The sequence below is a fragment of the Melozone crissalis genome, unplaced genomic scaffold (genome assembly GCF_028551555.1).
Source record: "Melozone crissalis strain CALT ecotype California unplaced genomic scaffold, PUWL_Pcris_2 ptg000038l_1, whole genome shotgun sequence".
NCBI lineage: Eukaryota > Metazoa > Chordata > Aves > Passeriformes > Passerellidae > Melozone > Melozone crissalis.
In genome coordinates, this window is record NW_026535816.1 from 6814381 (window position 1) to 6827432 (window position 13052).

The 13052-nt window shown below is 37.3% G+C and overlaps 1 protein-coding gene across 1 annotated transcript in view; it reads right to left on the reverse strand.

The window, feature by feature from the left end:
• Positions 1-5426: 5426 nt before the first annotated feature.
• The window catches only part of QSER1 (glutamine and serine rich 1), a 44123-nt gene continuing 36497 nt past the window's right edge, over positions 5427-13052 (reverse strand). The window contains exons 11-13 of the mRNA XM_054283682.1: positions 11186-11338; positions 10018-10113; positions 5427-9446 (exon numbers count right to left, since the gene is read on the reverse strand). Of these exons, the coding sequence (XP_054139657.1) occupies positions 9306-9446; positions 10018-10113; positions 11186-11338 (390 nt within the window). The 3' untranslated portion in view covers positions 5427-9305. The remainder of the gene's footprint in view (positions 9447-10017; positions 10114-11185; positions 11339-13052) is intronic.

A 13052-nucleotide genomic window follows, 5' to 3' on the forward strand; every position in this document is an offset into this window, starting at 1 on the left:
TTTATTTTGTCCTTTTATTTTTCTTCCCTATTAAAGAACTGTTATTTCCTGTTCCCATATTTTTGCCTGAGAGCCCCTTAATTTAAAATTTATAGCAATTGGGAGGGGTGGGGAGGGTTTACATTCTCCATTTCAGGGGAGGCTCCTGCCTTCCTTAGCAGACTCCTGTCTTTCCAAACCAAGACGGCAGGTGCAGGTTCTGAGGGATACAATGATTCCATCTAGTGACCACAGAGCACACCTGGCCTGGGTGAGGGCACCACTCACTCCTGAAGGGCGGCTCTGGAATGTCATGGTGAAGTGAAATCTGTAAGGATTCCACCCTGGCCTTTCTGAAGGGCCTGGAACAATGAACAAGCTGCCAGGACAGAAGGTTCTGGCGATAAAGGGAGCATTGTCCAGGAGCTCCATGCTTGCAGTGGCAGGCTGGAATAGCGATGTGTCTGCGGGAGCACGGCGGGCAGGGCAGGCTGAGCTGTGCTGCTGCACACTGACCCCCGCTGGAACACGGAGTGCACTCGTACAGAGCTCCTAGAAAGCTCACACTTTTGTATGTCAACTTGGAGATAAGAAATGCTGACCTTAGAAATGTTACGGAATTAGGATAGATGTTGTTGAGACAGAAATGGAGTTAGAAAAGAGTTTCAAAGGATGGTTTTACAAATAAGACTAGATACTTTAGAGAAATAGAGCTATAATACTTTAGATATTTTAGGTATTTAGAAATACTTTAGATATTTAGAAAAGAGTTTCAAAAGATGGTTTAACAAATAAGACTAGATACTTCAGAGAAATAGAACTGTAAGAGATGTGTTGTAGTAAGACTCACGAGGAGTTGTTTTAGATGATTAGTTTTAAGGCATATACAGCATAGTGTAGTAAAAAACTGATATAAACACTTGTAAGTGTATTGTAATTAGAAAATAGCTTCTAATTGTGATAGCGTGAATGACAACATCTGTGTTGTCTCACTTTACTCATAAGACTAAAAACAGAATAAAAGTTTTTAAAATACTTCTCAGTTGTCCCATCTCTAGGTGAAGAAAAGAGTATTGTCACTTTTTTTGGACAATACTATTTTCTTGACCTAGAGCTCTCTACAAATCCATTTCCCACGCTCCAGGAGCAGCCACAGCAGCTGGCACACACTGATCCTCCAGGTGCCTCAGGGCAAGGAAGTGGGAATGAAGCAACCTCACCACACTTGTGAGGTCACAAGCCCCCATTTCTCAGTCCTAATAAAGAGAAAAGATTTTGTCTGAAGTGGATTTTCCTACTTTTCCCTCTAGTGGAGGTTTCCTGGGACTTCAAGCACGATTAGATGCTGTGACCAGAGACTGACTTCACTGTCCCTAAATGAGTCCTGGCACTGCTGTCTGAATTACAGTTCCTAAGAAGACATTACACTTCTGTCTCAGGTATGGGCTACTGTGTATTAAAGAGATCCTGGAATGTATGTTAATAAGTTTTTTCTTAATATTTCTACTTGTAATATATCTAGAACGACCTAGGAAATTCAAAGAATATAATCATCCAAACATTCTAGGTCCAAAGCATACATGGAACATGAATTTACTAATATCATAAGCAAATTTCAGCTGCAAAGTCTTTTAACTAAAAATTTGCACCTGTCAGCATTTTAAAAACCTACAAGTCACCTACTAAAATCAGTAACAAATTTCTAACTTCTAAGAAAAGGATATTGCTTACACTGATACCATATTGTCAAACTATGACACATATTAACTAGAAAATTTAAATATCTATATTTCTTTAATTATTCATAAGTTTTTCATGTTCAAAAAAATTTTTGCACTATACAGCAAACCTCTCCCAACCAATTTTATAGCCCTGATCAAGCCATGAACCTGGCTGGTAAAGAAAAATATTTAGTATGCAAAGACTCCTCTGAGAACAGTGAAGGCTCAGTGTCCTCTGCAGGCCAGAAAGCTGCTCAGCCAGAAGTGCAATGAGACACTGTGAATAATTGATGCTCTCATGAAAATATATTTTCTTTAGTGTCTGCTCTGAGATGTGACCAGGAATAGAGCAAAGCAGGGTTTAACTGAGGAATAAAGGAAAAAGACTTTATTAACTTACAACTATATGTAAAAAGAAACACACGCAGAACTCAGAATGAAAACTTTCTGAAACATTCCTCCTCCCCCCCCTCCCCAAATTTCTAACACATCACAGTAAGACAAAACATTGGATTCTCAATTCAGTTACTACTCCTCAGATAACTCTCAGTCTATCAACACTCTTCAGATAATCAATTCTCAGTCCATCAAGAAGAGAGGAGTCTCTCTTGTACCACAGGCTCCTCTAGGAAATACAGTTGAAACTTCTTGTGTTTCTATGTCTATTGTTTAAATTTTATTATTTAATAAACAGGTTTTTTTCCACTTTTCTCCAAATATTTTCTCCCAGACTGGTTGGGGAGAAAAGCCAATTAAATCTACTTTCTTAAAAAAAACCCTTTAAAAAGTTCTCTCCAAAATTTGCTCTAAACCAAAATAAATACAGGTGGTAACTTCACTGTGGGACAAGTTCCATGTTCCTCCTCCCCAGTGAGCACTTGTAAGAAATTGTAGAGAATTCCTTAAAGTTTGTCAGAAGGTTTACATAGTATGTACTGTATGTAAAATTTGAGATAAAAAATGTTTTTAGAAACGTTATGGAATAGAATAGACATTGTTGAGAGAGAAATGGAACCAGAAACAAGTTTTAAAGAAGGGGTTTATAAATAAGATTAGATATTTTAGAGAAATAGAACTATAAAAGATGTAGTGGGACTTAGGAGGGATAATTTTAGATGATTGGTTTTAAGATATTTATAACATGTTGTAGTAAAAGTTCATACGTAAAGAAACACTTATGATGTATTTTAATGAGGAAATAGTTCATTTCTGATTGTGATGGTGTGAATTATAACATTTGTATTGTTTCACCCTTCATATGAGACTGAAAATGGAATAAAAGTTTTTAAAACAGCTCTCAGTTGCCGCATGTCTGGGTCAGAAAAGGGCATAATCCCACCAGCACTCACTATTGGCACCAGCTTAATGGGATAGCAGGAGCTAGTGGGTGAGGGGGGAGAAAAGTGAGAACTCTAAATGGATTTGCTGAGCAAAAGTGAATTCCTGATTTTGACCCTTTGTTTTGATTTTCTTAGAAAACAGCTGCATATCCTATGTGCTCTGGGGCAGAGAATCAGGCTTCTTGTTTCTGTTAGAAGCAGGAATCTATAATTTACATTTTATATTACTGTACAATGTGCTGAGGCCGCCTAACTCAATTATGCCGTATTTGCCAGGCCCATGGTTTAGGATAGGAAAATGTCCTGAGAAGAATCCTGCAGAATTTTACTACCCCACTAAACTCAAAGGGAACTTGTACAGTGCATGTCAAAGAGAAAGTGACAGTCCCTGGCTGAGCATTCCTTTTACCTGGTTTGTGGGGTTTATTTAAGGCAGCTGGTCCCAGAATTGCAACACTTGGATTCTCACAGAACATGTGAGCACTCTCTTCAACTCCTCCAGTGCAAAGTCCATTGGCTGTGGTCAAATTACCTCTAAACAAAGTTGCTGGAGCCTGCACTGAAACAAGTAAGTGTTCCCTTATTGTTGTTTGCTAGGAAAGCTGTGGGGACAGCAATTTCTGTATTCTGACCAACAACAAAAATCTGGGAGGTTTCAGCAGCCACCAAAGCTGCTTTACTTAGGGAAGAGCTCTAAATCCTCATTCTCCCAGAGCTTTGAGCAAGCTGCCCGTTTGACCTAAGCGCATAATAAAACATTGATGCTCCAGCTTTTATTCAATTATCATATCACTTACCTTCTGTTGCCACAGCAAAAATATCTGATACATAAATAATGCACAGACAAATCACTCTAGCAGCCAGCACAGTTAGAAAGGAAAGGATGATGCAAGCCAACATAATTTTACTTAAAAGATCTTTCAATCACATGTTCTGGGAGTTTGAGAAGGCTACAACATGTATTCCCAATTATACAGTTTACAGTTTCAAATAACACATGTAAATAAAAACCTCATTTATTCATAAAAACTAAAATGAAGGGCCTTAGCTGCTCCTTCAGTCCTGCTCATGGGCTCTGCTGCTTCCCTCTACCCTTTGGGCATCAGGTAGCTAAAAAACCCAAACAAAACCAACCAAAATTAAGCACACACAAAGAAAAGAGAATGCCCAGTGAAACTTTTAAAAGTAAGAACCCAAGACATACTCAGGACAAATGAGAGAGCACAGCCCTGAAATGCTTGTTGCTGTTTTCCCTGACTCACCATTTATTTTTCTCCTTTATAAAAAGCTTGTTCTCTGTATTTGTCCTGTATTCTTTTAAGAAATCAAATGAAAAAAATTTAATATGGTTTTCTCTTCTTCAGTTTCTAGAAATGAAACAAAGATTTGTTAGGTTATCTATGGAAAAGGCAAATAGCTAATGCAGAGCAAGTAATTTTGATTGCCTAAGATACTTACCCAAACTGCTGATAGTAGGAGCTGCTTTCCTTTCTTAAAAAGCTGTGTGCATTCAGCTTCTTCCTTATTCTTTTTGAAAAAAAAAAAAAAATAATCTTCAGAAATTAAAAGCTGTGTCTGAAACACAGCATTGAAATCTTCAGGATTGCAGCCGGACATTCTCTGCCCTCCTGCTTCCCAAAGTATTTTTTGGAGAAAACAACAATCAATTTCATGGGAAAATGACTCCTTTTATATTCATCTTGGTTTGGGAAGAAGCTTATACAGAGAGCCATGAAAAAAAAAAATATTCCAGCCTCCAGAAGCTCCTTTTTCTGCAAACAAGTTGCTCAGAGAAGGGGTGCTGTGGATCTTATGGCCAATATCCACAGCATGGGATGGGGGTTCAGCCCTCTGTGTGAGGGAAAAGCAGTGCTAAGAACATCCAGGGTAATTCCTTGTGGCTGGGGGACAAAAATCCCACAACTTTGAGCACCTTTTCTTCTCAGGCACACAGAGATGACATCCTAGTCCAGCAAGAAAGAGAACAAATGAGAAGAGTGAAGTTCAGGTAAACCCCACCTGAATCACGGCAGCAGATTCTCTCTTGCCTCAACAGTCAGGCTCCTCACTCACCACAGCAGTGCAAGATCTGGCAGCTGTATTGTACAAATTCATTCAGAATTAAGAATTAATTCAGAACCCAGAATTAAAAAATTCAGATCAACCAGACATGCTCACTTCAGTCAACATAATGGAAAAAAAAAAAAAAAACCAAACCCAGCAGTAGAATTGTATTTCTTCATGTCGCAAGCAGAAAATATAGGAAAAATTCCAAATTGCCAATGTGTTTCCAACAATCTTGACTTTTCAAGACTTCTTGTTTCAATAACAAATGACTAAGCATTGTAAGGTTTTTGTTTAAAAGGTGTTTTCACTTTAATGGGTTTAGTTAATAACATCATGAATGGTACAAAACTGTCCTTTTTCACATTTCCATACATTGTATTATGGACCACCTGAAAATCTGGACTAAGAATGCATAGTGTCTCTTAATTAGCCCTAGCTTCATTTTTGCCATATGTAGAACAGATATGCAGAAAAACATGCATTTATTACCAATGACATGTTAATATTAGCTTAAATAATAAAATATGGCAGAATGTGCACCGTGGAATGCACAGGTTCATAATAGGGTAAAGAGAGACCAAATGTCAAGTGCTGGCAACAAAATAAGAAATGGTTGGTGACACACTGACATTTTGTGACCATAGTATTAGCTTTCCTGCTTTAAAATTGTTTTAAATAGTAGTAAATATTTAAATAATATTTAAAATATATTTCCTATGGGAATCATTTACTTGGAAGACAGCCTGTAAGATCTGACTTTTTAAAAAGTAGTATTTCATTTTGACAATATATGAATACATTACATGCCACAGAACCTCCAAGACCCTTAAGTCCTTAGCTGTTTTCAGAAATAATTTCTCAATCCAATTTGTGTCTGATTTTTTGCTAGCAAAACTTTGGGAGTAGCATCTCAAAGCAAACCTGCCTTTAAGGGCAATGCTGTATTTGAATAAAACCAAACCCAGTGTAAATTGGGATGCCACACTAAAGGATAGAATAGAGGAATTAAAAGCCAAATAACTGATTATGCAATTGGTTTCTTTCCCGTTCTGCTGATTCATAGTCTAAGGAGGGCTTTGTTCCTTCCCAGTGCATCTTCTCTTGCAGTCAAATCAGTGCTCAATTTCCACTGTCATATTAAGGGATGAAGACCTCACTGTTACTCCAAGGGGAAAAAATCTGAGGTGTGGGTGCAGACTTCATTATCTAAAATGCGACAAAACAAAGGATTTGTGCAAAAAAGAGTAATTTGTACATTGACTTTTTCATTAAGTTTGCTTCAGTATAAAAAAACCTGTTCAATCCTACTAACAAAGCTTTGCTTTGATTTATGACCCTTCAACACACTCAAGAGTTTCTGGTTTTACTTATTCTGGTTTGGTAAATTAACAATCTAGCCACCATTTCTGCACCCCAAGACAAAGATGGAAGCTCCATTATATTAATCTTTAATAGTCTGGGGCAGGTAATTTTATTCAAGACAAGTTTTTCCTGTCTTCTACAGGCACAGTGCTTGTTTAACTGGCCTTGGGAACAAAACAGCCAAAAATAAGCCAGGTCACTTTCTATGGCAGTGCAGAGCATCCTGGCCCCCCACCTCCCTTTTATTTTAAATGGTTGTTGCTAAAATTACTTCCTTTTTAAACAGAGACAAGCTACTCCAAAAGCCTCTCATTTATTTTTTTTTTTACGTTCTAAGGACTGAAAGCAGCTTTCTAAAGCTACTTCGAGATTAGAAAATCCAGACTAAGTACACAGTAGTGGTAATCTTCTAGAAAGCACAGAGAACCCTCTCAACTCTCTGCTGCACTAGGAAGGGGTGTGAGAGAGACAAAGCCTGACCAGCTCTTTACTACACCATCAAGGAGCTGATTCCATTCTTCCCTCAGTCTGTATCCTCATGATTTTTAAAACCACAGACTAGGAATTTCCAAACTGTAACGTGACCACGGAACTCTGCCTGGGCAAGTAACTCCCTGTCATCAACCTGCAGGCACTGCCAGCCATCCCAGTAAGGGATGGAAATTTGGGAATGCCCACTGGTGATTGAGGAGTGTACCAGGCACGTTTCTACTCCAGTGTGCACATTTACATTAAAATCATTTTGCCTGATTGCTGCCAAGGCTGCTAACTCTGCTGGTTGGGTTTCACTCTCTGAACTCACAGGACTGAAACCACAGAAATTCCTTAATCCCACAGCTACCCCTCTCTGCACCGTGGGAATTAATTAGCTCCATGATTGCTCTAACAATCTGCACATTCTGCCTAACCCCAAACCCACCTCCTCTCCTTGATAACTGCAGACACAGCAGTAGCACAATGTGTCATTAACACGACAGTGACCTCCCTTTTTAAAGCAAAACCACCAGGAAGGGGCTTGAAAAAAGGCAAGGGCATGCACCCATTTCTGTTCATAGCAGTCTGCACACAAATTGTAAAGGAGAATTATTGCTTTGTAAGGATGAAAAGCTTTGGAAATACAGTAAACGTCCTACAAGGTTCTAAATCTAACCAGCTAAAATTCTGTACATACTTTATTATTCAAACCTCTATTTGCTTACTCAAGATCAAATAATTTCATTTTCACATCTATTCATTAAACTCTTTATAGTTCTACGGTCTAATGAATATTTAACAACTAAATAGGATCAAAACATGGGGGAAAGGTCACATGGCAATGAACATTACTTCATTTGGCCAATGAATAGTGAACCCTGCTCTCTTGGCTGAAATTAAGGCACTAAGTGGCAGTAAAAGGATAAAGGAATGAAGGGGTTTTTTGACATTTTCTGAAAAAAGACCAACATGACTTTTTTTTTAGGACGCCAGTAGAGTACATCTCCATTCTGAATGACTCAGTAAGGCATTCTATTGGCAAACTCAAAGAAAATGTTCTCCTGATCAGAGCCCATTACATTCATTGTCTGAGTGTGACTAGTGGCACTACTAAGTGTTAACAACCTGGAGGGGGGAGAAAAGCTACAAAGATGTCTGAAGACTTGAAAGGCACCAAAAAGAGAACAGCTCTGCAACTGCCAGTTCTACAAACAATTATGTAAGCTGTGTTTAACACTGCATATAGTCTATTTTCAATCAACAATCTTTGTTGACCAAGATAAAGTGTAGTAGCTCTTCATTTAAACTCTCAGTTAATCAAGTGCTAGTTTAGTAAGAAATTTATTTTCACATACCAGAAAATAATTGCAGTGTCTAACACAACTACACTTAAAGCAAAACTAGTCTAGTATGCATTATGCATTATTCTGGTTAACACTGAAGCAAACCTGTATAAACAAAAGGGTTACCTCGAGATACATAGTTTACAATATAAAATCAACATATAAATGAATAGGATTTACTGAAAACAATGGAAAGTGTATTACAAAGATACATGTAACAATTTTAACCACAATATTTCCTCTGTGAAAAATACAACTATTAGTGAGATAAAATGTACAATTGATTTTTTTTTTCCAAAAGAAAAAAAAAACCACAGTATAAAGGAAAATATTTTTTTCTTCAAAACAGGGAAAATAGTTAAGGTCATTGTCTTTCATTACAATATAATTTGACACAAAAGCAGTCATAGGATTGCACCAACTCCATGTTCGGTCTCCCAAACATGACAATAGTAAAAGGAGTCCATAAAGCATAATGAAATTTCTGGATTTTATGATGGCAATATACGTATGCAGAAACTGATGTCACTCCAGCTCTGTTCACAAAATGTACAAAACTCTAAATTTGGTGGCCAGACATGTATAAATTAGTTCACCCCAACGCTGACTTTTCTCTCACTTAGTCAGGGATGGAAAAATCTGTAGTAGTTTAAGTGTTGTTATCTGTTGAGCAATAAAAAAGAAAAAAAAAGTATATGTAGTGCATGCTTCATCACTTGTCAAAAACATTTCTGGAAATAAAACTAAGTTATCCAATAGTTTACAAAATCAAAAATAACTCTTCAGGTTAAAAATGTGGTTAGGTTTATGTTTAGTTCCATCTCCAAAGGACTGATTTCCTTGGCAGCATCACTTTTCCTTAGCACGAGCCAAGGCACAGAGTTCCATAAAGAGAAAAAAAAATGGCTATGAACAAGAATGCAGTCTGGCATTGTGAAAGAAATCAGAGCCTCTCTCTGAGCTTTCTGTTCCATCAGGTTAGTGCCATAGAAAAATGTGGGATTTGGGACACATTTCTGTTAGGAGCATTTCTGCTGGACACGATTCAAGAGTTCACCAAACTTTTCAAAAAGATCCTCCACCCATTTTATGTTTTTCATGCACAGCTGCACGATCTCCTCCTGGCCTAGATCTGCACTTGTCTTCTGAACAGAAGAAATCTATTCAAAAAAGAGAAGGAGGGGGAGAGAGATGCACACACACATTAGGCTGCCAGAATTGGAGAATTTTCATTTTTATAAAATTCTGCAGTTAAATATAAACCTTCTCTGCCAGAAAATCTTTGAGTTTTAAAAACAAGGGTAATGCCCCCCAAAATGCATTTCTTAACAACTAAGCCAGAGCTCAACTCTTGTATTTCTACTACCTGAAATATTTCCAGCAAGGATTTGCAGAAGAAAGAAAGGCACAGCATTCTAAGACCAAAAAAATCCCTTTTAGATCCAAGGAGTTAAATACACTGTCAACATTTGTTTTGTTTATTTTGGATAACACTGAAGAACACTTCAGGGAATCCCACAAACCTTGCAAGCCTCACATCTGAATGTTCTAAGCAGCAGCTCCCATTAGGGCCAACCCATGTGGTCAGTGAAGCCTTTGCTTGCCACAAAAAATTAATTAAAATAGGAGAGAACAAAATAGTTGTTTTCTCATTTACCAAGAATGACAGAACAACCTCTCAAGCTGGACTCAATTCCCTCAGTGAATGCAAAGAATGAGAGCAATACCTACCTCTTCTTTACATGTTAGATATATGTGATATTTGTAATGATGGAGTGAGTGATACAAAGAATACAACTGTATTTTTTCTGGATCTACTGTAAACTCCTGCAAAAAGAACAATTATTTTAGGCAAATTCATGTTATTTACCAGGAGACATGACAGACATTATCTTCTGTAAACAATTTTTTTCAGCAATTCAGAAATTGAGTGCTTCATTCAAATCATGATTGTGACATACCTGGCAAACTGTGATTCCCCTTATATCTTAATTATCTCCTATCTCCACTTCCCATGTTGTTTTATCAAAACCAGGTGTGAGAATGTTTTCAGTCATCCTGAATGCACTGCAAACCCAAAATGGGTAAGACACACCCTTCTCAAGAAGTACTCCAAGAACTACCAAAGTTTAACCATTATTCTACCAGATTGATGGCTATCCTTGCAAAAGACATAGACTTTGTGCTTGAGAAAGCTGATTTGTGCTTACCTAAAAATTAGGTTAATTTGGCCAGAAATATGAGTGTGAGCTATATGTACAGGTCATTTGTCAAGCTACTATTTACTGCAGGGAGATGAAGCTAAGAAAGCCAAATCTAGTTAGAGTGTTCCCCAGGAATTCTATGGAAATAAACAATATGTGCTTCTCAAATTTTTTCCGTGTTGTTTTTTATTTTTTTTTAATTTAAGACACACAGCTTCATTCCACCATTGAAAATGAGGACTGGAACAAGATAGAGCTCAATTTTTAAGAAGGGTTATCTGATCTCAGATTTTACAGGGTTAACACTATTTTTACTAAATTTTTGATCTAGAAGTCATTGTGTCATTTACTTTGCAGCAAGTGTAAGAAACTGTTATTATGATTATTATATATGTTATTATTATAATATGATTTATTATGATCTACAGCAGCAATGGTGAAGGCAAATTGTTGCTGCTCCAGCAGCCCAGAAAGCTGACAAACCATGTTTCACATGAGTTATAATAATGATTTAATGTACTCCTTTAAATGTTGGTTTTTAACATTCCCTTGTGACAGAAAAAGCACCTCTCTCAAAGATTTTACATTTTGATCAACCAAACAAAGCAGCTAACACGTAAAGCTGTGTTTTATATAAACATGTTTATCACAGCACAAGTCAGATGGTGGCAGCAACAAACCCTGTGAGCACTCACCTGTGCTGATTTAGTGGTTGATTTAGAAGCCCTCAGTGTTTTCTTGTTGTAAGCTTTACCATTCATTTTGATCTTGGACACAGATGTCCCTCCACACTTTGTCTTGGAATCCCGAGTGACCACTGTCAGTTCAGGAAAGTTTTCCAAAGCGTTCTTCAACAGAGCACATAAAGACAAAGGATTAGGAAAAAATCAAGAATGGCCACATTGGTGATAAATTGGCCTTCTTTGAAAAGATTAGAGTGCAGCCTATTAGGAAAAAAATTATTCTTCCACAAAGACCTGATAAAGTGTCTTTATCAGATTATACAACCAAATCTGGTTTGGAAAGGATGACCACCTGCTCCTGACTACTGTAATTTTTCAAGACCAGCAGATCCTTTCACTGTACATCAGATTAACATCTGTGATTCTCTCACTAGAAAGAGAGGGGGAAAAAAAGCTCCACAGGGCAATTTTTATCTTCTGAATTGCTTTCCATTCCATTTCTACCCAAGAATTCCTAAGGCTAAGTTACTTGAAGATCTCTAAGTATTTCATGCATAGTCAGGCACGCGGGCATTGGATGCCTAAATATCTTCATAGGTTTTGTCCCAGATTTTGCAAATTACAAACTAATTGCATATCATCAGATCTGTAAGGCAGAAAAGCTTATGCACAGTGAAGTAGAAGGCTGGTTCAAAAAAGTACAAGTTGAAGACATGTTAACTCATGAGAGTGAACTGCATTTCTGTCAGCTTCAATTCTACATTATTTGCATGAGTAAATTTGAATCCAATTTTGTTGAACAAATACAGCATTATGTTAGCAGCTGCTTTGAAATAGTCCTGCTATGCTACATAATCTGACCCTGGACAATATGTTTCACATTAAATAAACATACATCTTTGTATTACACTCCACCACGAGGCAAAAAACTACACATATGGAAAAATGAATCAATGCAGCTTAAGGACCTTACTGGGACTATTGGGTTAAAATATGAAGTTGACTTCATTTTTATATTTTCTTTTAATACACAGTACCTGACTACAACAACCTCCCCTGCCTATAATTTATTAGCTCTTTATCTATATCAGCCATTTTTTCCTTTATTAAGCAAACCTCTCAGTAAACAGCTATTAAATCTCCTGCACAGTGGTAGCAGAAACCTTAACCAGCCAATCTGTGCATATCCAGTCTTCCTTGCAGTACTTCCAAAGTGGAACAACTTACACAGGTTTGAATTATTTAGTTTTGCTATCCACTGAAATTGCCTTCCTCAAGGCTGATTTGGAGTGTCGAGGGGCTCTGGCCACTTCTGGAGAATTCCTAAGAACCAGAACAGTTCTGTGGCCACATCACTGACCTACACCAGACAAAAGTGAACTGGAATGAAGAAGTAAATACTAGTGATTACTGCATCTTTTGGATGATCATCCCAAAATGTTCCCCAAATGCCACACCATTATTTTCAAATGAAGTTTACACATTTCAGCTGAGGTGCTTCGCTTACTGATCTTCAACTAAAGCAACAATAATATTTCATAATTTTGTTTGTAACAACTATTACTCAAATGATGCAATGAACTGTCAGAACTACAAAAATGTTACAGGCAAAACTACCAAACACTGACAGTGCTAACATATTCCATATTAACTGTATCCAGTATTAAATTCATCCTTGCCTATCAATGCAAACCAGTAAAAACATTCAAACTGAATGGTATCAGTGAATGACAAATTATACTTTTAACCTATTGCTTTCTTCAGTGTCTCATTCAACTCCAATATCTGATTATTTCATTAAAGGTGGAACAGAAACCTTCTGTATCTTAAAGAGCATCAAACACATTTTCCTAACCAACACAAGCACTTATGATGACAA